This window comes from Ananas comosus, linkage group 6 (assembly GCF_001540865.1).
Source record: "Ananas comosus cultivar F153 linkage group 6, ASM154086v1, whole genome shotgun sequence".
Lineage (NCBI taxonomy): Eukaryota > Viridiplantae > Streptophyta > Magnoliopsida > Poales > Bromeliaceae > Ananas > Ananas comosus.
The window spans coordinates 1891559-1917467 of record NC_033626.1 but is presented as its reverse complement, the minus strand read 5'-3'; the positions used below and the strand labels follow the sequence as shown (position 1 = coordinate 1917467).

Genomic DNA, 25909 nt, shown 5'->3' with positions numbered 1-25909 from the left:
AAATTAAAAAAATATACAATCTTTACAATATTGATTTTATGATCATAAAAAAAACTTTATTAATTGTGTGTTATAAAAATTTGGAATGATAAACTATTTTTACATTTTAAGATTTTATATTATTTATTACATATTATGATATTTCTAACAATAAATTATATTATACTTTTTTATATTTGTATTTTGTATCTGAAAAAGTATAGAAGCATAGAAAAAAAATCTTGCAGGTGACCTGCATATTTACCCGTCTACCCATTCGGGGTAAAGTTTACCCATGCCAATATGACCCGTAGGTACAATAACTCGTCAGCAGTTATCCAACCCGCCCGTTTGCTAAGTCTATTTACGTGTACAATATAGAGCCAATTTTCTATTTATAACTTTGATGGGTTGTTTACAAAATAAAATCTTTTGAAGGGGTTAAATGTAAAAAACACACCAAATATTAGGTTAGGTACCACTAGTATAATAAATCTCTTATTTAAAATTTCTCCAGCGCACGTTTCAAAGCACCGGCGCCAACATGAAGCTCAAATTGGGCGTCTTAGCTTTTTGGTTTCATCGAGCGCGAAATTTGCAAATTTTTGATGAGGTATCGATCTAAAATCCCCTCATGCTTCAACAATCTCAAGTATTCGCTCTGATTTATTTGCAATTTTTCTTAAATTTTCTGGCGCAAATATTCTCTTCCAATGCCCATCAATTGTTTGTGGAATTGTCCACGAAGGTATGTAGTAAAATTAGTTCGAATTAGGTTTTAGTTCCTCAAATTCAGTGTTTTTCTTGCTAATAGATGGTCATATGATCATGTAAAAGGAGCTCCTTGTAGAAATTTTGGCCCAAAACAATGGGATTGGTTGAAGTAGTTTGTGTTAAGAGGATGATGAAGACTAAGAGAATTATGAGTATCATGATTGTATCTTTTTTTTTTTTTTTTCTCCTCTAGTGTTAATAATTGTGTCCTAAAAGAGGAAATTATCTAATTATTCTCTTGTTTCATGGATTTGAAGTTGTGAAACAACCATTTATCTCAAAAGTCTAAGTTATTAGAGAACGGTGTTTAAATATTTTATAGCGTTTATATTCAACACTCGATATTTTAATATTATATATTCAATACTTCTCATGTTTAGGCTCGGTGTTTTAGTATTATATATTCGACTTCTCCTGATGTCTCGACTCAATATATTTTATAGCAGTTTGATTTCAGGACTTTCTGCTCTGATGCTATATAGATTAACCGTAATCTCCAAAAATTAAGCTGTCAAAGAATGGTATTTTAATATTTTATATTCAGTTGAAGTTTCGTACATCTATAGTTGTATGTTTGGCTTCTCAAATTGTATTATTTGGGTTTCATTTGTGCAAGAAGGTTAATGTATGATTATTATTATTTTTTAAAAAATGAGTTACTTCATGCTTGAGCTTTGCATGGATTGTACTAATGAATATTTGAAGCTTTGCCTAAGAATGGGAGCACCAAAAAAAAAAGAAAGAAAAGAAAGTAGGAACTTACATAGAAGACAGGAAAGCTTTCAAATCTATAACATTAATCTAAAATATTTTAGAAGAGGAGGAATAAATGGTCCACTTGGTTATTAAACAGAAGTTCATCCCTTATGAGGCATTAGCTAAGGTGGAAGAGGGATGTTATTTCTGGCGTCACAAGATTTTCACTTGAGATTTTTAAGTTACAATTTCCATCTTGGTGCATAATTATGCTAAGATAGTACATGCCCCAGATCAGGCTTCAGAGCATAAAATTGAAACAAGTGATGAGTTTCTTAGGAAAGCATGGGGATAGAGAACACAGGATTGGGATGTTAGCTGACATCTTCACTTAGCCTTTCCTCTTGCATAACAGCAATGGAAGAGCATCAATGTGTTTCAAGAATAGCATTTTCCTCATCGACGATTACATTTATTTCATCCTGAAATTTGTTAACTCTTGGTTTTCCATCAACTGTTATTTGTATACTTTAGTTCATCAATCATCCATACAAGCAAAATTCCAAAACTACAAAGATTTATCACTCGAGAAAGTGAATCAACATGTAGCCCCAATAAATAAACAGCCTATAAGCTTTCCTTCAACACCTTTGTTCCAGAAGTTAAGCCATAGACTGAGTATCCTTCTTTCTATTTGGCTGTAATGTAATCATGTAGAAATCCTTAAAGCTGTTTGTTCCCTCTCTTGAATGTCCTCTCCAATCAGTCAGGTCAAAGGGTTCTTCTCTGTAGATGTTTTCTGTCTGGTACCCTAACAATCATAAAATCTTGCAATTTCTGTCAACTTTTTGTGTTCTCCAAAATTGTCTACATAGCACTCAAAAAGATGCCAATTTTTTCCTTCATTCAATGAGATTAACATGTTAGTGTTTCTCAATCTCATGCAAAAACATGTAGTGGAAACCAAAATTGGATTTTTTTCCTCCCTTCTATTTCTGTAAAACCCAGAAAGTGAAAGGAAAAATAAAACTTATATATATATATATATATATATATCCACCTTGGCCCTCTGATTGAAGCCAATGATGAACTTTAATTGAAATATATGCTTCTATTCTATAATTATTTCTGGCAGTTTTACTATCGCACTTCCACAGCAACCATCCCTCTCTCTGCAATCCTGTCTGCAGCTCCTGCAGCAACCACCAATCTCTCTCTTCTCCTTGATCTCTTGCGAGCACAAATAACCCTCTATTCCTTGACCACATTGCATTCTTTCACTTCCACAACAGCCATTGCTTATCTCTCTACAAACCTTTGAAGATATCCACGAATCATCATCATGATCATCATCGTCTAATACATGGTTGCATGTATCATGATGCTTCTCTAAGTGCTCTTCATGCAAGCAGTCATCACCATGATGCCCTAATTCGGAACTAATCGAGATCAAGTTTTCTTGGCTCGCATTTCTTGTGTCTTTAACTTGTTCATGACAACAGTGGACATGATTTGGTGACTCTATATGAGACACTCTTTTTCCAACCTCTTCCTTCTCATTCTCATGGCAAATATGCTTATCACTGCAACTGGATGTTTTAATTTGCCCACGAGTGCTAGATGTTGTACATGCACCATTGGCACAATGACCTGCATGATCAGTCCTTTTGACGAGCGATTTATGCGAAGAACCACAACATTTCTTACCCTTTGTGGTAGTTTCTCGTAGGAGCGTCATGCTATTCAAGATCACAAGCAAGCATGTCCCAACATCGGCAAGGACGGCTGCCCAAAGTAGCGGATGGCCGGCAAAGGCAAGAGCGACGATAGCGACTTTTGTAATAATTGAGAAGATAATGTTCTCTATTATTTTAAAATGGGTCCTCTTTGCGAGCCTAATAACCTTTGGGATCTTGCCAATGTCATTAGACATTAGGGTTATGTGGCTGGTTTCCATTGCTACAGCTGAACCTGATATCCCCATCGAGATTCCCACGTCTGCCATGGCTAATGCTGGTGCATCATTCATGCCATCTCCGACCATTAATGTGGGCCCTTCTTTTGTCTTGAGCTCGCTCACTATTTGAACCTTGTCCTCTGGTAGAAGCTCTGCATGAAGTTCTTCAAGAGCTTGCTCTAGCTGTATAATTATAATCATGCTATTAAAAGTGAGATAATAGTAGGCTGTTGCTTTCTTTATTTGAATTAATTTCTTTTCATTTCTTCACTTGAATGATCCTTTGTATGACAAAATATAGGATTTTAAATATCTATATATCCCTTCAAAATTATCTAATTACATATATATATACCCTGTAAAATCTGAATTTTCGTATATACTGCAGTTTTTTTGAATTACATTGCTTGAAAGTGCAGTTTCTTATAAGAAACAGCTATATGTTGAAAGTGGGGAATTGTCCAAATGAAGAGGGCAAAGTTGTTCCAGTATTAATAGAAAATTTTCAAATAGGGTATTTTCTTTATACGTAAGAAATCAAGTTTGTAAAAGGTATATATGAAATTCATATTTGCAGGGATGTATCTTTTAAGTAGTTAATTTATAGCAATTTGTATTCGATATCTCAAAAGAATATCATGTACCTGATCTTGGGCATGTGTAGCTGCTGCAGTGCTGTCTCCGGTAAGCATTACCGACTTGATGCCTAAAGATTTCAAATCGTTGATTGCTTTTGCCGACCCTGTCCGACATGTGTCAGACAGCGTAAATACTCCGACTAATACTGAATCTGAGATCACGTATCCAATGGTAACTCCTCCCTCCTTATCATCCATGTTTGTAACTAAAATTTTGAGGATCAGTCTATTAGAAATTCTCGGTATAGCTTGAAAAATCATGTCTATGCATGGATTTTCTTTCTTTATTGAGAATTTCATTCCTACAGAAATTCTTGAAGGTTTTGGTAATTCAGTGGATAAATCAAACAATGCAACATATATTAAAAAAGGGTTAATTTATAGTTTAGCCCCTTAAGCTTGACCCGCAATTCAATTTCATCTTCATAGTATCAATTTCAACAATATAGTCCCTGAAATTTTTCCCGCAGAACAGTTAAGCCCTTCAACTAATCTATCATCTTAAAAAGGATGATTTGTCACAACATCAGCACCATAAAATGTAAGAATGAAATAGAAATTGGGGTCAAACTTCATGGACTGATTAAAGATGATTCAAAGGCTAATTGTTGGTATTGAATCTAGGAATGAAATTGAAATCTGAGTCCAAGTTCAGGGACTAATTTTCTAACCCAAAGATGAATCAATTACCAACCTGTCTCACATGTTGCTCTGGCTGCAATTCTTTTGTTTCCAACATAAATATCTTTTCCATCTATTTTCCCATAAATTCCCTCACCAGGATAGATGTGAAACTCTGCGACATTCTCTGGTTTCGGTTCGACTGAGTTTGATCGAGCATAATCAACTAGTGCAGATGCCATTGGGTGGCTGGATTTACTCTCGATGCTTGAAACCCTGAAGAACTATGAGACTCAGCCAAGTTTCAACAAAAATATGAAAAACTTAAAATCTTAACAAATCATTGAATGCCAAATAATTTTCTTGTTAATTTGTTTTAAGGGAAAGAGGAGAGATGAAGAACATGAATAATGGGGCCTATTTGACTGTCTTCTGAATAAGATGGATCTGCATGAATTGAACAACTATCTCTCTGTGGAAGATCTTCTTGACAAATGAATTTCTAATGGTAATTAATATCATTGGTCAGTGAATCTCTTGTGAAATTTCTCTTAGATCCTGCACTCCACGTTGTCACAATTGATGCGCTAAACATTAATTACTGTTTCAGTGTTTCTTGAGATTTTGGCCCATTTATACTTAAGAGGTTTAGTTTTTCAGTCTATCAGGTTACTCCACAACCTCACTTTAATTCCACAATGAAGGGATGATGGACAGTATATTCAACTGCCGTGTCATCTCTAAAACATGATACAGCAATGACAAAGCAACTCATTTCAAGGCTCTTATGATCAAATGCTGCATCGTCTCAAGAGCTTATTTGCTAGTTAAATCAGCAGTCACAACATGACATAGCAATTGAGTCAGGTGCCCAAGTCATCCCTGTGGGATACTAACCGGAGTTTAATGGAGTGATTTAATTGAAGCAAAAATAGAGCTTCCTTGTATAGTTGCAACAAATTGCAAGTTTGGTGAAGACTAAGGTGACATGTCACCATAGGTTCAGTAACTGGTAGTGTAGTTCAGCAAACTTCAAAAAGTTTCTCAACTTGGTTACCGACAAATGGTCTCCAATTTTTTTTTTTTTAAAAGATCCTATAATACATATTGAAACTTACCAGTAAAGAAGTGTATGGAGGGAGACCTCACTTTGAACCGTTCTGAGCTCTCTAACATCAAACTCTCCTTTTGTGATTGTTCCAGTTTTATCAAAGGCTACTACGCTGATCTTCGCCAAAGTTTCAAGGACATCCCCACCTTTGATGAGGAGCCCAGTTCTCGCAGCTTTGAGGAGTGCACAAAAGGTCGCAACGGGTGTTGAGAGCACCAGAGCACAGGGGCACGCGCTCACTAGGAGGACCAGTGCCAATTGGTACCAGCCTTTGGGGTTCCGGACTATTTTGTGACTCCAGATTCTCGTTATTAAGGGAACCAATGCGACCGCTACTGCTAGGCACACGACAGCTGCAGAAAGAAACAGGTAACATATGAGCCAAGAATCACACATAGGCAGCAATTTTCAACTATCGAATATAAATATTTCAAGCACACTAGTACTTCAAGAAGGCTTCCTTGTCTGGCATTTTAAGATTTAAATTATTGATTTGTTAAAGCGAGTTTGTTAACTAGTTACTCTTTAGAAATGGTCAAACTACTGTTGGTCACGGTCTCACGGAAGTTATGTCGAAGTTTTACTTAGATCACCAAACTTTGATTTGTTCAGACTGTTGTACCAAATTTCTATCTCTGTCTCAGTCACTCTGTTAAACTCTTTAACAAAGTGTGGTTGAAACTGAAATTAAAGTTTCATACGACTGTTGGAACAAATTGAAGTTTGGTGACCTTAGTGAATATATATGATTACTTTAATAACTAAACAGTGTGATTTTCCCTTTGGAAACTACTATGTGCTTCGTAAAATATTAGAGCTAGAGGAGAATTGACAGCAAAACCTTTGCGGCCAGTTGATTAATAGATTAGTTTATATTCTTTGTAGTAGTTTAATCATACACAATGCTAGGTAAGTCCAGATGAGGTAGAAATAACAGCTTATGTTATGCTAATTATCATCTCAAACGTAGAGATTAATCATCGAATCAAACTCTTTAAGTACGATAACCAACTATATTAGTAAAACTATGATCATGTTAAAGAAAAATTACTCGCTTACCTGGTGTGTAGTATTTGGTGCAGGAATCGATCAATCGCTGCGTCTTGGATCTGCTGTTTTGCGCTTCTTCAACTAGCCTTGCCATTTTAGCCACTGCAGAGTTCTCAGCCATTGCTGTTGTCCTCACACTAATGTATCCTACAGAAGAAACAATGATCATAGCTACAATTATCCATGTGAACCCTATGAAGAACTATGTGTTTTAAGTTCACATACATTGGAAGGACAATGAAGGGCCTAGTCTACTAAGGTGGTACCATTTATGTTGAGTGTCCCAGCCCACACCTGGGAATTTGGCTGCTTGGCAACAGGAAATGACTCTCCCGTTAGGCTTCTCTCGTCGACTTCACTCCTCCCGTCGACGACCACGCCGTCGATTGGGATCACTTCCCCAGCTTTGACTGCCAGGACCGTGTCGATCTTAACATCTCGAGCATCGACCACTTGGCCTGTCTCGGCCAGCACGGCCTTCTGTGGAGCCATGCTCATCAGCGACGACATCCCCGCAGTTGCCTGCAGGTAACTAAGTTTCTTTCTAAAATTTTCCATATAAGACAAATTATTAGCAGGCTAAACTACAGAAAATCCTTGCCCTTTAACCTGTTTCAGTTATCTTTTGGCATAAAATGTTGCATCAATCTCACTTTGCACATCACCACCATGTCAAGTTGGTTGAAAAATTTGGAACAATTGTTGAATTTAGATGCAAAACATTACTAGAATGAGTTAGCATATTATGTTGGTTCGGAACATCTAAGGTCCAACTTTAATAATAGATCTTAAAACAAATAAAATAGATCAGAAGTGCAGGGTGTTTTTCTTTGTAATAGAGACTACTTTCTATGTTGCTTTTTTGACTCCATTGTGATTTTGCTTCCAGTTGCAAATGCTAGAATTTGTTGGCAGTGTTTTTTCAATTTCTGAAGTTTGGGTAGCTTTTAAGCATACAACACTTTCGCGGAAGCTCTAGCTAGACCAAACAGTAGCGAGGTTAGAGGTTGATATCTCCTTTTACTAATTATGAAAAAACTATTTATGAATGTGTATTTAGGCTTAGCTTGCTCAGACCCATCTTGTGTTTTGTTTTGACAATTTGTCCTCATTTTTCTTTGTGTCAGTTGCGTTAGATAAAAAGTTTGCCTCGCAGATTCATCAAATTTGGTCAAATCCAAGTAATGGAAAGTGATCAAGTTTGACAAATCTATTTGTAAATAGTAAATTTGACTCTGTTAATATGAAATTCCTATTCCAAGTGGTGGAGTGGATGAAATTCTCTATTAGGCAAAGCTTTTATTTATGGACATGCACATGAAACAGTAGATATGGTTGATGGTCCCGTTAAATTCCATACCAAGAATGTACAAGCAAAATTAAGTGGGCCAATTGATAGCATAAATGTGGCTACAGTACCCCTACTGTTTGTATGGCATCATACATATTCTTTCGTAGATATTCTTTGTAGGGGTGGTCCCTCAATGTGATCTTGATTTTGATTATATTGGATTTTTTTTGGGCAACTTGACCTTTTAGAATTTTTTATTCACCACTTTCTAAAAACGATAAATTATTCACTATTTTCACCAACCTTATATATTTTTTAGTAGAGCTACTATGTTATCGCAAGCATAGAGGATCTGATGCTTCTGACTTTTTGGCCCTTAGATTAACCCCTTTGATCATTTTTAACCTTTGGATTAATACTATTACCCTGTGGGGATCACTCAACCCTTTCCCGGGTCGAAACGGGCCGGAGGCCAGCCCGGCACGGCCCGGCCCCAAAATCGGGCCGTGCCGTGCCGGGCCAAAGTTCTCAGCACGGCCTCCCGGCCCGCACTGCACGGGCCGTGCCTAGGGGGCTGTAAACGAGTCGAGCTCGAGCGAGCTGGAGCCAGCTCGAGCTCGGCTCGAACGTCTTCAGGTCGGCTCGTGTTCGGCTCGAGCTCGTGACGAGCTCGAAAACTCCGGCTCGTGATCGGCTCGCAACTTAATCGAGCTAGCTCGTGTTCGGCTCGTTAGCGCCGCTGTCGAAGTTCGCTGCCGCTGCCGCTGTCGAAGTTTGCTGCCGCTGCTGTTGCCGTTGTCGAAGTTCGCTGCCGCTGCCGAAGTTCGCTGCGAGCGAGAAGCATCGTCGCAGAATGGGACAAGGGAGGATCCAAGGTGAAGAATGGGACAAGGCGGCGGTGAGACATGGGTGAGACATGGGAGGATCCAAGGTGAAGAATGGGACAAGGCGGCGGCGTAATCTAAAGGAGAGTGGGGTTTCGGGCAACGGGTCCGCGCTTCCTCACTGTAGCGCTTCCCGAGCCCGAATCCGCACCTGGAACCGGCTATCGGGTAGCTGGTCTGTGGTCTCTCTCTGTAACATCGTCGGACCCGACTCCACATCCTGAGTCGGGTCCAAGATAAGGCCCAAGATAATCCATCTATAGCATCCTGAGTCGGTCTCTCTCTCTCTAGCATCGTGGCCCAAACCAAGATTAGGCCCAAGATAATCCATTTAGAATGGCTAAAATTTTAAAATTAATAATCTGTATTATATATTTATATACAAATATAATTATATATATATTATAATATAAAAAAATTATACTAATATAAAATAAATAAAATCGAGCTGTTATCGAGCCGAACGCGAGCGAGCTGACCCTAGCTCGTGTTCGGCTCGTTTATTAAAGAGCTGAAAAATCCGGCTCGTGTTCGGCTCGTTTACTAAATGAGCGAGCCGATCTCGAGCTCATTTCGAGCCGAACACGAGCTGGCTCGCGAACAGCGAGCTGAGATTGCCACCCCTAGCCGTGCCTGGCTGGGCGGCTTCGGGCCAGCCCTTTTTTTTATTTTATTAATTTTATTTAAAAAATTTTAATTTTTTTTTAAAATAAAAATAAAAATATTATTTTTAAAAATTATATATCAATAAAAAATTAAAATTTTAAAATATATTTACAAAATATTAAAATTTTAAATTATTTTAATTTTAAATTTTTGGAACAAAATGCCCTTCCCACAATCAAAAATTTGACTGTTGGAGGGATTTTGGTCCAAACCAACTCCCAAGGATCTATTATCACAGACCTTGGGAGAGCCCCAAAGCCCAACTCCCAATGCATTGGGAGTTGGGTAGTACAGGGCCTTGGGAGTTGGGTAAGGCCGTCGTACCCAAGTCCATGCCTGGGCCCGGCTCGAAGACCCTGCCACATGGGTCGGGCGTGTCATGCCGCGCCGCCGGCAAGGTAAACTCTCAGGCCCGGCACGGCCAGGCTCGGGTCGTGCCGCGGCCGTGCCGGGCCATCAAGCCACAGGAGCAAGGCCCAGCACGACCCGATTTGACTGGCCGGGTCGGGCCGGCACGGCCCGCTACAGTACTCGTGCCGTGCCTGGCCCGCGCCCACTCTCGTGCCGGCCGGGCGGACTCGCGGCCGCCCGGCCGTTTGACACCCTAGTGCTACCTCAATCCTAGGGGGGACCACAATCATCCCAACTGTACAATTTTTGATCCAAGAGTCAAAAAGTCGAAAACATAAAACCTTTTATGCTTCTGATAGCATAGTAGCTCTACACTATATTTTTTATGGTCGAACTACAAAAAATAAGATGTATGACATTAAACGCTAAAAGTAATTTTAATATTTTATAGAAAGCGGTGGATAATTTATCGCATTTAGAAATCAGTAATTCATTTATTGTGTAAGACTAGTTTTATAAATAATTTTTTTAAAGAACTATTTTTATAATTATAATAATTTTTAAGAATATTAATAAAAAAATTCTTATATTGTGTAGATTGGTTTTACTGACTCTACAGTTGATAGTCTCTACATTAATGTGCCTATTATTATAAAACAACTGATTAGTTTAAAAGCTCAAGTATAGGCTTTTTACTTCCTGTCAAATTATTGTTTTATGCTAGCTGAATCTTTTATTAGAGTAAACGGCTGATGGAGAAGCCTGTAGAGGAAAAAAGATTAAAAGTGCTCTTGCACTTTTAGTTACTATGTTATCAAACTAGGCCTTAGAAGAGTGTGAGGAATAAAGCTTGATTAATCAACTGGTAATAGCTAATTAAGCCATTAAATTTAACAAGATTTTTAAGTTAAATAACTAGAGTAATTCAATTGAAAAAAAAAAATTAAAGGGGGTGTAAATTAGAAAAATTGAAGTTGGGGGTCACTTTCAGAACTGCCTATAGTTGAGAGGGTCTCCATACATTTTTACCAAAAAAAAAAAAAGAAATTAAAAGTGTGTGTGTGTGTGTGTGTGCGATTGAGAGAGAGAGGGAGAGAGATTGATAGAGACCTTGTGACTTGCCACTGTTTCCAACCATTCAGCTGTGGCAAAGAGAAACACAATAAACCCTGCTTCTGAGTAGTCCCTGAGAGCAATTGCTCCACCCACTGCCAAATACACATAATTTAAGAAACAAGAAAAACCATAATTTAATCTTAACTTTAAAAAATTTATCTCTTACTAGGACCCAAAAAAATGAAGCAAATCAAATAAACAATTAATCTTTATCACATGGCAATATATGTGGAAGTGAAAGTTTGAAAGATATGAATTATTATGAGATAAAAATGTACAGAGACCCCTCAACTATTTTCTTTTTTTTTTTTATGTCCCTTCAATATTTAATTTCTTTGGTTAAGTTATTTTTATTGATTAATCTAAAAATTTACTAAAGTTAACAATCATTTTGTTGAATTTAAAAGTTTAGATTACATTTTAGCAGATGGAATTTAGATGTCATCAATCCTTAATTTTATTGCATATAAAGCCGAATTTGGAAAAATAATCTAAAGATCAAAATGACTAATAGTTGAGGGGATCTCAGTACATTTTTACACTAAAATTATTCACGCAAGTAGGGTAAGCATCTCTCAGACTTTGTCCTTTACTGCTAGTGCAGTTGATAGTTATGCCACACCTTATGTTAATTATTCCATACCAAGAAATAAAAAAGAGAAAATAAAATCATTTTGTGCTTTCAACATGTTGGAATATTGGAATCCAAACCTCTTGGTGTTGGGAAATTACGTTGTGGTACTTAACCACAGTATCTATATAGAGGGAACAAACCCTCTTTAATAAAACTCAAGTTGAGCACTCCAAAAGGTGATATATATAATTGACTTAGAATATTTTTTAATAGTATTCGTGTCTTTTTACTACCAAATTTATAACTATTGGGTGAAAAATTATAGGGTTGAAATGATAGTGGTCTTCTAGGGTTTGATTGTTGGTTGGTATAGCATGATTTAAAAGATAGAATTGATCAAAGGGTAAATTTAATGGCGAAAAAGCACCATATGCTTGGTGCTATTAGAAGTGTCTCATGTGGTCTCTCTCTCTCTCTATATATGTATTATAACTTTAAAGGTTGGACTATTCCCATTCCACCAAGGCAAGCAAATCACAAATGACAGGCACCCATTGACAGTTATTCCATGAACCTGAGCATATCATGAGCTCATCTTGATAGAGATAACAGGTCCATTCCATGTATTATCAATTAGATCAATAATAGTAAGTCACATTCCGTATTCTGAAAATAGCAAAACAAATAAAATTTGACGGTCGAACTACTGGAATAGAACGGTCTAGAAATGGAAGACTAAGGTAATTTTTTTCTTCGATTGAAAGACTATGATTTCATGTTGAAATTTCATCTAGTAAAGTGAAAAAAGTATAAAAAAAAATTTCAATATAGGAGATAGGAAAATCGCAGATAGAGCAATTGGGAGCCCCCCCTAAGTGGTGTAGTTCTCCAGCTTGGAGCTACTTCACTTTTATTTATTTTTTTTAGACTTGTCTGTGAGTCCCACACCTGACACAACATTCTACAGCTTATTAAAGATTGCAAGCTACTGCTTCTTTTATTTTCTTTTTATTTTAGAAATAAATGTAGTTAGAAATGTGAAGCAACTAAGCTTCGAACTTGGAACCTTGGGTACCGACCATCAAGCCCTTAGCCAACCGCGCTAGGTACAGTAAGTTTCAAACTTTGAACCTCAGATTTCTTGGTTGGCTTTCCGAGACCTAACCCCCCAAGGTATTCGTCTTACGAGTTTTGGCTACTATTGTATCCCTGCTAGTTATATGATCTTACAAAATATTTAGTTAATAAAAATTTGATCAAATGATGACTTTTGTTGCACAAACATTTTCTTTTTAATCAGCTATAAAACCCGTATAGTCATGATTGTTTAGGATAATGCGTTCCATTTACAAGGTTATTTAATCATACTTTAAGAAAAATAACTTAAGAGGATGATGTGCAATTAGGTTTGATCCTAACATGGATCTCATAGCTAACCACTAATTAGGTTCGGATCTTGACACGGATCTTATAGTTCTGTCGAATTCGGGTTTTTTAGGTTTAAGTTGGATATGAAACTTGATATATATATATATTTTTTATAGGTTTTAGATTTTAAAAGTATGAATCTCACCTGAGATTAAGATTATCCCCCTTTCTTAATTATGTTAAGAGTGCAATACTAGGTTTTTCTACATTTTTTGCATTTAAAAAAAAAGTAAAAGTGATCTCTTTTTGCATCATGGATTGGTCCACCCTTAATTGTGACTTGTGTTTGTAGTGATTCCTACTATGCTCAACTTGGAATTCTTTATTTTTGTTGCAGAATCATTAACTTTAACATTATGGAGCTAATGACAACCTTGCTCTCCAATACCATAATCTTAATAGCATCTTTAGTACCTTCTAAATAATTATTTTTCTTAGAAGGAAAATAAGAAAAGTGCATGATGTGTTTAATCATTTATGGGAAAACTTCAAAAAACCCCCCTGTGGTTTCATAGTTTCTCACTTTGCCCCCCTGTGGTTTAAAATGTATCAATTTGCCCCCCTGTGGTTTCTTTTTTCTCTTTTTCTTATCAATTTCATTATTTTTTTTTCTTAAATCAGTGATAAAGTTAAAATTAAAGGGTACTAAAGTGAATATTTGATAAATCTAGATGGGTATCTGAAGTTTTTTGTATATAATTTAATGAAATATTAACGAAAAAGCTACCGAAAAGATAAAAACGAAACCACAGGGGGGCAAATTAATACACTTTAAACCACAGGGGGACAAAGTGAGAAACTACCAAACCACAGGGGGGTTTTTTGAAGTTTTCCCATCATTTATTGTGGAAAAAACATGGGTAAATAATAAAAAGCCTCATTGCATTTTAGTGCTTGTCTTAATTACCCCACCACATTAAAATGTCACCCTACGCTTGATTATCATCTTAAATAGATCTAAAAAATTTAAACAATTCGGAAATTAGGCTATAAAACTTTACTAAAACGAACTGGGATATCACATTGTTCTGTATCTCAACATATATCCAATTTATAACTTAAAAATTATATAAAAAAATCTAGATAAAGGATATCTATTATTTTACTAATACTATCAAAATTGATAGTTTATTGAGAAATTTATTCATTTTATAAGATTCTACTGCATTACTGATAGATAACTTTAACTGCACATTTCTTTTTACAAAGTTTTATAACTGAATTCAACAATTATCGTAAATACCTGGACCTGTTTGAGATAATGATAAAATGTGGAAGGGTAATTGATGCGATTTCTTTTATGCAGTGGGGGTAATTGAGACCGGAGCTAAAGTGCAATGGGGAATTGTCTTGTTTGTGCTTAACCTGAGCAATTTATGCACCCCTAGATCCCTAGAAATAGAATCCTATGCTTTTCATTGTTCTTTGGAATGTGTTCTTTTATTAGAAGATAAGTAGTACCAAATTGCACTTAAGATGTCATCATAAAGCCTTTAAGGGGAATCAAAGGATGAGGTCCTGTACCTGCAATCAGTAAGAGAATGTTGATATCCAGAGTTAATCTCCGAATGGCGGCGATGCTTCTCAATACTATCGGCGGCAGCCCGACCACGACTGCTGCCAAGGCTAGCCATTGCAGGGGACGGAAGAATCGCTTGAACAGCGAGACGAGAAGCAGCAGACCGCTCGCAATTATATACGGGCTCGGCCATTTGTTGATGATTCTGCCGCCCCCGTAAGCTCGAATCGAGGCTTCGAGCCTGGCTTGGTTTAGAGCCTTGACTGATGAAAGTTAAAATCAGATCAAAGGGTGATTCATGGATTCAAATGCCGATCTACTAAGCAGTGCATATTACAATTCATTTTTATGGATTACACTGTTTAGAACATCAATTCAAGTGAAACACTGCAGGTAAAAGATTCAGGCAACTTAGCCAATAGTCAAGAATAGAGAGAGAGACCATATAACCAAGGATATTTTTAGATTTCAATTAATGCTCTTCATCTACCCCCTCTTCCCACTTAATTTTTTTTCTCTTCAAAATTAATTATAGAGCCCTGGAAAATGACTACCTAATGATTAAATAAGTTGTAACATCTGCCAAACTTAAATGTGCAGGTCCAGTAGCTTTCAAAAAATCAAGCTTTTGGTGCAGTTAGAGGTCTTTGTGGTGCTTGTTTGGTCCCAACAGTGAGGTTCATCAAAAAAACCAAATATTTAATTATTTGATGATCTTTTCCTCTAGAGAGCCTTAACCAAATTCTTCTACTTTGGAGACCTCCAAACCAAAGCCTCATTGAATAACATAAAAAAGCTTGTTTGGTTGTCTTGGGACTATTTTTTCTTTTGGTGTGGCTTGAGTTTCTGTAGAAATGTTATTTTGATTAGTGTGAGCTCTTTTAGGGTCGCTTGTAATTTTTTGAACCCGAATCTTTTTTGGTTGCTAATTGGCTTCTACTTTTTGAGTAGGGAAGCCTCTCGGGAGCTATTTTCGGTCAGCAAACAAATTAATCTGATAGGAAATGCCTGAGAATAGTCTTAACATTCATGCTCACTTGCACGCTGGAGATCACATCGGCCATGCTAAACATTATAACTAAATATTGTTAATATTTGGATCCGTGGATCTTAGAACTTGGTTTGATACTATGTTACTGGAAAGATCGATTTGATGGATATAACTGACCAAATACAAAAATTACTCAAACTTCTCACTTTCTCTCTCTCTCTCTCTCCCCCTTTTTTCTTTTTTCTTTTTATTTTTTAGGTTAACTTCTTGTGCAGTAAAACTTAACTAACAAGCCAACTTGAGCTCTTTAGACAGATAAAGAAGACCCCAGACTGAACAAGAGAGAGATTCATGCATACCAATCTGAACAGGGGAGATGAGGCTGCCATCATGCACAACTATAACAGTCTTTGAAGGAACTATCACTGAGACCTTCTGAACCCCTTCTAATGGCCTCAATATTTTCTCTACTAGGGGCACTTCTGAAGGGCAACAGATCCCCAAAACATCAAAGTAGCTCTTCTGATACTTCACCTCTCTTGTTGTTGTTGTTGCTGTTGCTGTTGATGTTGTTGTGCTCTCCCCAGTTTCATTTCCCCCCATCCTAAGCCCTCCCTGTACACACAATAAGCCCAAAAAAAAGGTTAAAAACATAAAATCAAATTTAAATTTGATTCGGACTTTTTCTTAGAGTGGAATTGGGAAGAGAAGGTGACTGATTGGCTTAGTATCAAAATGTCATAGCAAAAGAAAAACAATTAAGAGAGAAAGAGGGTGAGAGGGGTTGGTTGTTCTCACTGATATTGTATAGAGAGAGAAAGAGGGAGCATGTTCTTCATGTTGGCAACCTACTTAGGAATTCAAATTAATTAGTAAAAGGTGGAAGGAGTTGAGAAAAAAAGCCTAACTTTACTCTTGAGTTGCAGAATGGTGATCAGAATGATGAGCCAATTAGACAGAGATGAAGTTATTCTAAAAGTTAGTGCAATTTGTGATAATTCAGTAGCAAATGGCCCAAAAAAGAACACCAACACAAAAAAAACAGGGCAAAATCTCAACCAAGGGAATGTATCTATCAACATTACAACACCTGAAATCTGAAGATCCTCAACTTCTCAGTGGCTGGTTCCTCTTGTGTGAGTAGCTGGAGAAAGGGGGGGTGGTTGGGGAATTTAACAAGGAATGGTATGTTCAATGAAGCAAATAATGGAGTAACCAACTTGTATATATATATGCATTGTGTTCATTGTTGAGGAATTTGTTTTTGGCCCACTATCAAAGTTGGAAAGCAAGGGATTCCACTAATTTTGTGGTGGCCTCTGGGGTTTAGGATCAATATATTATAATATGGGAATTAGTATCTTGTTAGATTTGCTTGTGCAGTACTAATTCTGTTCTTCTGGTGTTCAATAAATGACAGCAAAAAAGCTTTCCACCTATCTAACCTTTAGAGCAATTTGAGATCAGCTAATATAGGAATACTTGAACAATTTATTTTTGTTTTATATAAATTGTAATGACTCAGCTTACAAGTACTTACTAACAATTTGCTGGTCCAAAATGTTTAAGTTTAGTTATGAGTATTATCGTTAGGTTTCATTTTCCAGTCCAAAATCACTGCACGATGTGTGTTCTATCTCATATTGTCGACTGGCAATTTGGCACCAAATGTGATGACCTAACCTGCTAGCAGTAATAATCAGTTATTAGTATTAAAATTCATGATCCTTACATTCTCATGTATAATTTCTTTTCCGTTTGATGCGACGAAACTATTGGGATGTCACATAACCCTCTCTGGTGTTGTTCTTTTGTCACAGAATTGTGTTGTGCAGATAATTTTATCTCATTTTTAAACTTGAATAATAATTTTAAAGATAAATGCTATTGGTACGTCCGAAAAGGGATGTAAGTGTTTCAGCTCTTCACTCTAGGATTTTAAAACTCTTTAAATTTTTAATTTTTTTAATTTTTTTTTTTGATAAAAATAAAGGCTTAATAAAGAACTTTGGATTAAAAAAAAGTGTAAGATTTGCATTATTTTTTTTAAAGATAAAATAAAATCCATAGGGAGGTAGTGGGTGCTGAATGTCTTTCCCATTTCATTTCCTTTCCTTTTGTGATTTGCCATGTCATATTAAAAGCCCCACAAAAAAAAAGAAAAAGAAAAGAAAAGAAAAGAAAAGAAAAGAAAAGATGCTAGTATATTAGTAGTATATTAGTGATGTGCTCTTTTAGATAAATATTATTAACTAAAATACATTGATAGTTCCTAAACTTTGATAAATTTCTCTTTTGTTGTCCTCATATTTTAAATCTGAAATAAATATTTGACACTAATAATGTGATAGTAATGTTGTTACTTTCACAATGAAACACCTGTATAATTCAAAATCAAATGCTTACATTCGAAAGATTAATGATCAATTTTAGTGTTTTTTATTGAAATTTAATTTTAATTTAATTTTCGTTATAAAGAAGAGACTTACAGAGGAAATTAAATTGTCTTCTTTAGGACCCATTTTGAATGCATATGAGATGTATCATTAGGCATAAAAATGCTTCTAGGAGTAAGCATGTTAATTTACTTTCATTTTTTTTTTTTTAAAAGGAGCATCTAAATTGACGATCGATTCCATCAAATATTATCTAGATTGTTTCGAACTTTCTAAAAATCAAATTACACGATTTTATGATTTTATTATTATTATTATTATTATTATTATTATTATTATCTCTCAAAATAAGATCGCATGAAAAACAACAAGCAAATATGAACAAGTGCACCGTGGCGATAGCTAAAGACAATGACATTTAGTCCTTCGTAAAGCTATGTCCTTCCTAATAAAGCATTACTTCTATATTATTATTCTAAATAAATTAATAAGGTTTAAACTTTATCAAGTAACTTTTTTATTAGGAGAAGAACACCAATCCATGTGACCAGGATAGCTTTATGTATATTTATAGGCTTTCTATCTTTGCTTTTTAGTCCCTTACTTTTTTGTCCTCACACCATTCACACTAGGGCATCTATATGTTTTTATTTGACTAAATTACATAAAACCCCCTGTCAAAATTTACTTATGCCTTCTGTCATTTAAAAACCTACACTTTGCCCTCTTGTAAAATAAAAAATATTCACTTCGCCCCCTGCAGTTAGTAATCTGTTAGGATTTCGTTTATAAAATATTATTATATATTTTTTTATGCTAAAAATACCCTCAGCCTTCTCTCCTGTGAATATAGTAAGGGGCAAAATAGTTATTTTATCATTGCAGTTCACATCGTACTCCCTCTGTGAATATTTTTTATTTTACAAGGGGTAAAGTGTAGGTTTTTAAATGACAGGAAGGGAAAGTGAAAAATCGGATTTTGACAAGAGGGTTTTCTGTAATTTAGCTTTTTTATTTTTGTTTTTGCAAGGTTATATATATATAGAGTAAGGTTACTATACTCTTATAAGCATATACTCATTTGTATTCATAAAATTTCGATCGCTAGATGAAGGGATATGCAGTTAGGATGATAGGAGTCTCTAGTTAGAAAAATAATAGTTCATTAGAGTTGAGTGGGTGATTGGTTGAATAATATGATTTAACGGTTAAAAATAATCAAAATGATAAATCTAACGGTGGAAAACTTAGCATCACCAAGTACTTGGTGCTATTAGAAGCATCTCAGCCGGTCTATATATATATATATATATATATATATATATATATATATATATATATATATATATATATATATATATATNTTGGAGATAAGTTATTGTAAAGTTTTAATTATCAAATGTATCTCTCTTTAAAGCTTCAAAATATATAAATTTATTTTTACATATTAAATACCACCGATTGTTTTTCACCGTTTGAAACGTTATTTTCACCATTTGAAACGTTATCCCTTATAAAAAGACAACCGCTTTAAACACTTTTGTAGAACTATAGTTTATGATTTACATTGAGTGACATAAAAGTTAGAATAAAAATATTGAAATTGACACATAATTTCAAATATAATTAAAAAGATATTTATTTAAGGATGAAATCGTTACTTTGTATTCTAAAAAGGTTAAATTATATAAAATCCTCCTGTTAAAATCCAATTTTTCACTTTCCTCCCTGTCATTTAAAAACCTACACTTTGTCTCCTTGTAAAATAAAAAAATGTTCACGAGAGGTATGGTGTGAGCTGTGATGACAAAATGACCATTTTTTCCTTCACCATTTTCGTCTCCTCCCTCATCTTGCTCATCCGCTGCCTCGATCGGCCGCGGTTCGTCTCCATTTTTTTCTCCACCTGCTTCTCTTCTCCTTCCGCACCCTTATCGCCTCTCCATTTTGGCGACAGTAGGGAGGAAATCGTTGTGGGTACGGACGGGGATGTGTGCGAGGCCGAGGCAGTGGAGGAGGGCGAGGCGGCGAGGCGGAGGAGAGCAAAGCACAGTAAAGAGGGCAGAGGATATTTTTGGCATAAAAAATATTTTATAACGAAACTTTAACGGATCACTGACGGCAGAGAGGTGAAGTGAACATTTTTTATTTTATAAAGGGGCAAAGTATATATGCTTTTAAATGACATGATAAAAAAAGTGAAAAATTGAGTTTTGACAGGAAGGTTTGCTGTAATTTAGCCTTTAAAAAAGTCAACTTTAATTGGTTTACTAGTATAGAGGGATATATTTGCAAACTATGCTATCTTGGAGTAATAAATTTGATAACTAAAACTTTGTAGGAGTAAACATACAATTTTGTTGCTCTTAATTAATTTATAACCTTAAAAAAAAAATGTTTAATCAAGATCATCGACTTTATGTTGTTACTTTTGAGTTGTTACTCAATCAAGAAATCCAACATGATTGTTTTATTTCTTTTTTTTTGAGTTGTAACTCAACCAATACACCCAACGCACGCAATTAACATATAATGTTATTGCTCTTTATAACCTTAAAAAAATGGTAACGAAGATCACCGACTCTATGTTGTTATTTTAGAGTTGTTACTCAATCGAGACATTCAACATGATTGTTTTATTTTATTTTACTTTATTTTTTTTGAGTTGTAACTCAACCAAGATGCCCAACGCAATTATTATTTGTGAGTTGTAACTCAACCATGATGATTTATTTATTTATTTTTAAGGTGGCTCTTTCTATTATAGCCATTTGGAAATGATTTTGACTAAACCATGCACTCAAGAATTAGTGACTTATTTATTCACGGAGGGTTGCTTCATCATAAGATTAATTTCATGGTTTAAATTAAGAAGGATGAGTTGTACCGAAAGTGTGATAATGAAGGATAAGGTGTACGTATTCATTCTTAATCTAAATGGAAGAACAATTTATATAACTCAAACACATACGTACGCAATTAGATATAGTTAAGAAAGCGACTATTTTTTTTCTTTTTTTTTGGCCATGTAAAACAAAATTTTAACTCATCCAATAATTAATTAAGATACCTTTCCATTAATTTCTTGCACGTTGACCGCAAAGTGGAGGTGTAAAAAATGTTTATTGTTCCATAACTGGTACGTTATTACATTAATTTAAACAAAAGTTTTTTTACAAAGTAACTTACTTTGCAAATTGTCTCATTAGGCCTCCTAATATACCTAACTATTAATTGTGTCATGCAACATTCATGTACTATATATATGTTTTTTACTTTAAAAACATGTTTTATATAGGGTTTTTTTTTTTTTTTTTTTTTTTTTTTTTTTTTTTTTTTGCATTTGGCACCCTCAAAAAGGCTTTTTTTTACAAATAGCCCTACTAATTTTATAATTACAATTTTGGTCATATCCCCGCCACGCAGTTACGTCAGCGCCATGTGAGCAGGGGTGGGGATGTGGAATAAGTTGAACATGATAATTCATTCACCGAGTCTAAATAATTTGAATGGTTCACTATGTTCAGTGAATATATTGACCCCGCGCGCAAGTAATATAATACACTAGACATGGTGAATTATTTATCGTGTTCAAATAATTCCACATCCACCATTCTTGCTCGTGGTAGGGATAGGGCTAAAATAGCGATTATAAAATTTGATGGGGCTATTTGTGAAAATAATTTTTTTGAGAGGATCAAATGCAGAAAAAAGCCTTTTTATATATGTTTTATTAGAAGTATCTTTTTTCTATAATTTCTAGATAGCAATGTAGCATATAAAATGTGACGCCCCACTTACCAGGAGGTTATCTATTCTAGGACTACTCCCGTCCTAGCATGCTTAACTCTTTTAACACTTTGGGTCTATCCACCATCCAAAATATTTAAACCGAATTAAAAGTTTTAGCTCTATTATATCTTATATATAAGATTATCAGGGTCTCACGTAAAAAATACCAAAAAATGCATGCACAATGGATATTTTGCTTGCAGAGAGTGATTGAGGAAAGATGTAAAATCATCTTAATTGAAATTAAGTTGTAGAATTTATTGCCAACGTTAAGCCTTTTTCTTAAGCCTTTATCAGAATTTTTGTAATATTTTTGAGCACAAGTTCATCGTTTTTGCTATGGTCAGATGCTCAAGTATATATGCTGCATGATTCGAAAATGGAGCTTGTCGGTTCGATATCTTTGGAAAGAATAGAAATCTTATTTAAAATATTTTTGTTCTTTCTCCAGAACTAGGTGCAGCAGACTTCAGCTGCAAAGTTGGGTATGAGATGTATAAGTTCTTTTCTAATCAATATATATATAGAGTAGGACTGCTGTGCTCTCAGGAGCACGGAGACTTCCGTGCTCTTGTGCCGTTTTTGATAATGAAATTTTCGAATCGACGATCGGTTCCGTTAGACTTAATCTAGCGTATTTGAAGTTTCTAGAAAATAATTTTTGCGATTTTTCAATATCATTTATCTAGCAATCAAAAAGATTCAAAATCAATAATTTTTAACGGTTGAAAATAAAAATTCTATAAAAAGTGGTGATACAGCACTAAAATTTCCGATCAGAAATATTGATCTTGTTATAGATAGTATAAAAAATTTTGTATTAAAATTTCATCTGATTTGAATACTTCTATACCGTTAAATTTGAAAACGGCAGATATCAACCATTAAAAAATATTGATTTTGAATTCTTTGATTGCTAGGTAAATGATATCAAAAAATCGCAGAAATTATTTTCTAGAAACTTCAAATACGCTAGATTAAGTCTAGCAAACCCGATCGTCGATTTGAAAATTTCATCATCGAAAACGGCTCAGGAGCGCGGAGGACTCCGTACTCCTGAGAGCACAGCAGTCCTGCTATATATATATAGTTGAGGTAGAATGCTATCGATAGCAAACGAGCTTCGTTGCCACCCATTTGTTTTCGATGATGGAGCCTCCGAATCGACGATCGGCATCATTGAACATGACTTATACCACTTGAAGCATCTAGAAATCAAATTCATACTTTTCCGATATTGTTCTCTTGTCCATCAAGTGGACACAAAATGAACGGCTGAAAATGAATATTCTTTAAAAATTGATGATAGGAATCTTATAATCAAGATCGAGAGTATAGATCTTGTTCTAAATAGTTTAAAGAATTTTCTAACTAAAATTCAATTGATTTGAATATCTTTACACCGTTAAACGAGAAAATACCTCATAGCAACCATTAAAATTATAAATTTTGAAACCCTTTGATCATTAGGTTAATAATGTCGAAAAGATTTGAAATTTGGTTTCTAGATACTTCAAATGCTATAGATTATATTCAACGGTGTCGATCGCCGATTTGGAGGCTCCATCATCGAAAATAAATGGGTGGCAATGGAGCTCGCTTGCTACCAATAGTATTCTAGCTCAACTATATATATATATATAGTCCGGCTACGGTGCTTGTAAAAGTACCAAGCACTTGGTGCTTGTGAATTTTGTACCGTTAGATCTACGCCTTTGATCATTTTCACCCGTTAGATTATACTATTCAATCAACCATCCACTCAACCCAAGGGGGCCCACATCATCCTAACCGCACATTTATTAATCCAAGGGCTAAAAACTTATAAGCACAAATGACTTGATACTTTTAAAAGCATAGGAGCTCAATTATATATATATATATATATATATATAGAGCTGGTCTCCTATACTATCTATAGTACCGGGACTCCGGTACTATTTTCTTGTTTTCGATCTTAAGGTGTTCAAATCAACGATCCACACCGTTAAAACTGATCTAGAGTATTTAAAGTTTTTAGAAATAAAATTTTATATTTTTTCGATATAGTTTACTTTATGATCAAACCATTTCAAAATTGTCAATTTTTAATGACTACTATAGCGAGTTTGGAGTTTAACGGTGTAGAAGAATCTAAATTTCTTCAAATTTTGATAGAAAATACTTTAAACAATCTAGATTAAGGTTAACATTCTTGATCTTGAATTTAAAAGTTCTATGCTCAAATTTAAAAAATTATTCAATTTTCGCCATCCATTTTGACATAATTTATTTACTAAATAAACGATGTTGAAGAAAACTAAAATTTTATTCCTAAGAACTTCATATACCCTAAATCATATTTAACGGTGTGGATAGTTAATTTGAACACCTTAAGATCGAAAACAAGACTATAGTACCGGAGCTCCGGTACTATAGATAGTATAGTAGCCTAATTCTATATATATATATATAGAGAGAGAGAGAGAGAGAGTCCGGCTACTATACTATTATGAGTACGATCGCCCTCGTACTCATAAGTTGTTTTCGATGATAGAGCTTCCGAATTGACGATCCACACCGTTAAATATTATCTAGAGCATATAAAATTTTTAGAAATCAAATTTCATAATTTTTCAACATCATTTACCTTACGATCAAAAGCACACAAAATTGACAATTTTTAACGGCCGGTATGGGATACTTGGTAGTTTAACGGTGTAAAAGAATTGGAATAGGCTGAATTTTTGTTAGAAAATTCTATTCACTATCTAGATAAAGATCAATAAATTCGATCTTAAATTGAAGAATCCGATTATCCATGTTTAGAACGTCGTTCGATTTTGACCGTTTATTTTATGCCCGTTTGATGGACTTTATTATGCTTTCGAAAAATTACGAAATTTATTTTTTAGAAGTTTCAAATACTCTAGATCATATTTAATAGAGTGGATCGTCGATTCGGAAACCCCATCATCGAAAACAACTTATGAGTATGAAGGGTCCAATACTCATAAGAGTATAGTAGCCTTACTAATATATGAGTCCGGCTACTATACTATTATGAGTATGATCGCCCTCGTACTCATAAGTTGTTTTCGATAATAGAGCTTCTGAATTGATGATCCACACCATTAAACATTATCTAGAGCATTTAAAACTTCTAGAAATCAAATTTTATAATTTTTCGACATCATTTACCTTACGATCAACAGCTCACAAAATTGACAATTTTTAACGGCCGGCATGAAATACTTGGTAGTTTAACGGTGTATATATATATATATAGAGTCCGGGTATGGTGCGTGTAAAAACACCAAGCACTTTATGCTTGTAAATTTTTACCGTTAGATCTACGCCTTTGATCATTTTCAACCGTTAGATTATACTATTCAACAAACACTCAACCCTAGGGGGCCCACATCATTATAACCGCACATCCCTCAATCCAATGGCCAAAAATCTACAAGCACCAATAACTTTGTACTTTTAAAAGCATAGGAGCTCAATTTTATATATATATATATATATATATAGCTAGGCTTCTATGTTTTTGAAAGTACGGAGGCCTCCGTGCTTGTAAGTTGTTTTTGATGATGGGACATCCGATTCGGCGATCAGTTCCGTTAAACATGATCTACGCTATTGTAACTATCTAAAAACTAAATTTCATAATTTTCTGACTTCGTTTGTTTAGTGAACGAGTAGGCTCAAAATGAACGGCTGAAAATGAAAATCTCATAAAAAATAGTGATAAATGACTCAAATTTTAAATCGGAAGTATTGATCTTGTTATTAATGTTATGTAGAATTTTCTATTAAATTTTTATGTAATTTGGATACTTCTACACCGTTGAACTTAAAAACGTGTCATAACGCGGCCATTAAAAAAATCATTTTTGAGTCCTTTTGATCGCTTGGTAAATGATGTTAAAAAATTATAAATTTTGGTTTCTAAACAGTTCCAATAGGGTAACTTATATTTAATGCAGCCGATCGTCGAATCGGATGTCTTATTATCAAAAATAATTTACAAGCACGGAGATCTCCGTACTTTCGAAAGTATGGAAGACGTACTCATATATATAATTAAGAA

At 34.9% G+C, this 25909-nt stretch overlaps 1 protein-coding gene and 1 long non-coding RNA gene across 3 annotated transcripts; one reads left to right on the top strand and one right to left on the bottom strand.

Moving 5' to 3' along the window:
• On the top strand, nucleotides 483–6994 carry LOC109711465. Of its 2 annotated transcripts, XR_002216605.1 has the most exons (5): nucleotides 483–592; nucleotides 4071–4216; nucleotides 5047–5173; nucleotides 5869–6145; nucleotides 6859–6994. It is a non-coding gene; the product is annotated as an uncharacterized LOC109711465 (long non-coding RNA). The 2 variants fall into 2 exon arrangements; XR_002216604.1 differs by lacking the exon at nucleotides 5047–5173.
• On the bottom strand, nucleotides 1563–16824 carry LOC109711464 (putative inactive cadmium/zinc-transporting ATPase HMA3). The gene is made up of 10 exons (XM_020234511.1): nucleotides 16737–16824; nucleotides 16006–16261; nucleotides 14661–14918; nucleotides 11129–11226; nucleotides 7093–7348; nucleotides 6836–6973; nucleotides 5784–6129; nucleotides 4739–4941; nucleotides 4051–4250; nucleotides 1563–3589 (listed from the first exon to the last, which is right to left on the bottom strand). Exons 2-10 carry the CDS (start codon nucleotides 16247–16249, stop codon nucleotides 2561–2563), a joined length of 2772 nt encoding a protein of 923 aa, XP_020090100.1. The 5' UTR covers nucleotides 16250–16261; nucleotides 16737–16824; the 3' UTR covers nucleotides 1563–2560.

What these genes read in the sequence shown, in the direction of transcription:
- LOC109711464 (XM_020234511.1), bottom strand. Translation starts at nt 16,249, where the DNA reads ATGGGGGGAAATGAAACTGGGGAGAGCACAACAACATCAACAGCAACA. An exon ending in CATCTCCCCTGTTCAGATTG is followed by an intron (nt 14,919 to 16,005) that starts GTATGCATGAAT and finishes AACTTTCATCAG; the next exon opens with TCAAGGCTCTAAACCAAGCC. An exon ending in CAGAGCAACATGTGAGACAG is followed by an intron (nt 4,251 to 4,738) that starts GTTGGTAATTGA and finishes TCAAAATTTTAG; the next exon opens with TTACAAACATGGATGATAAG.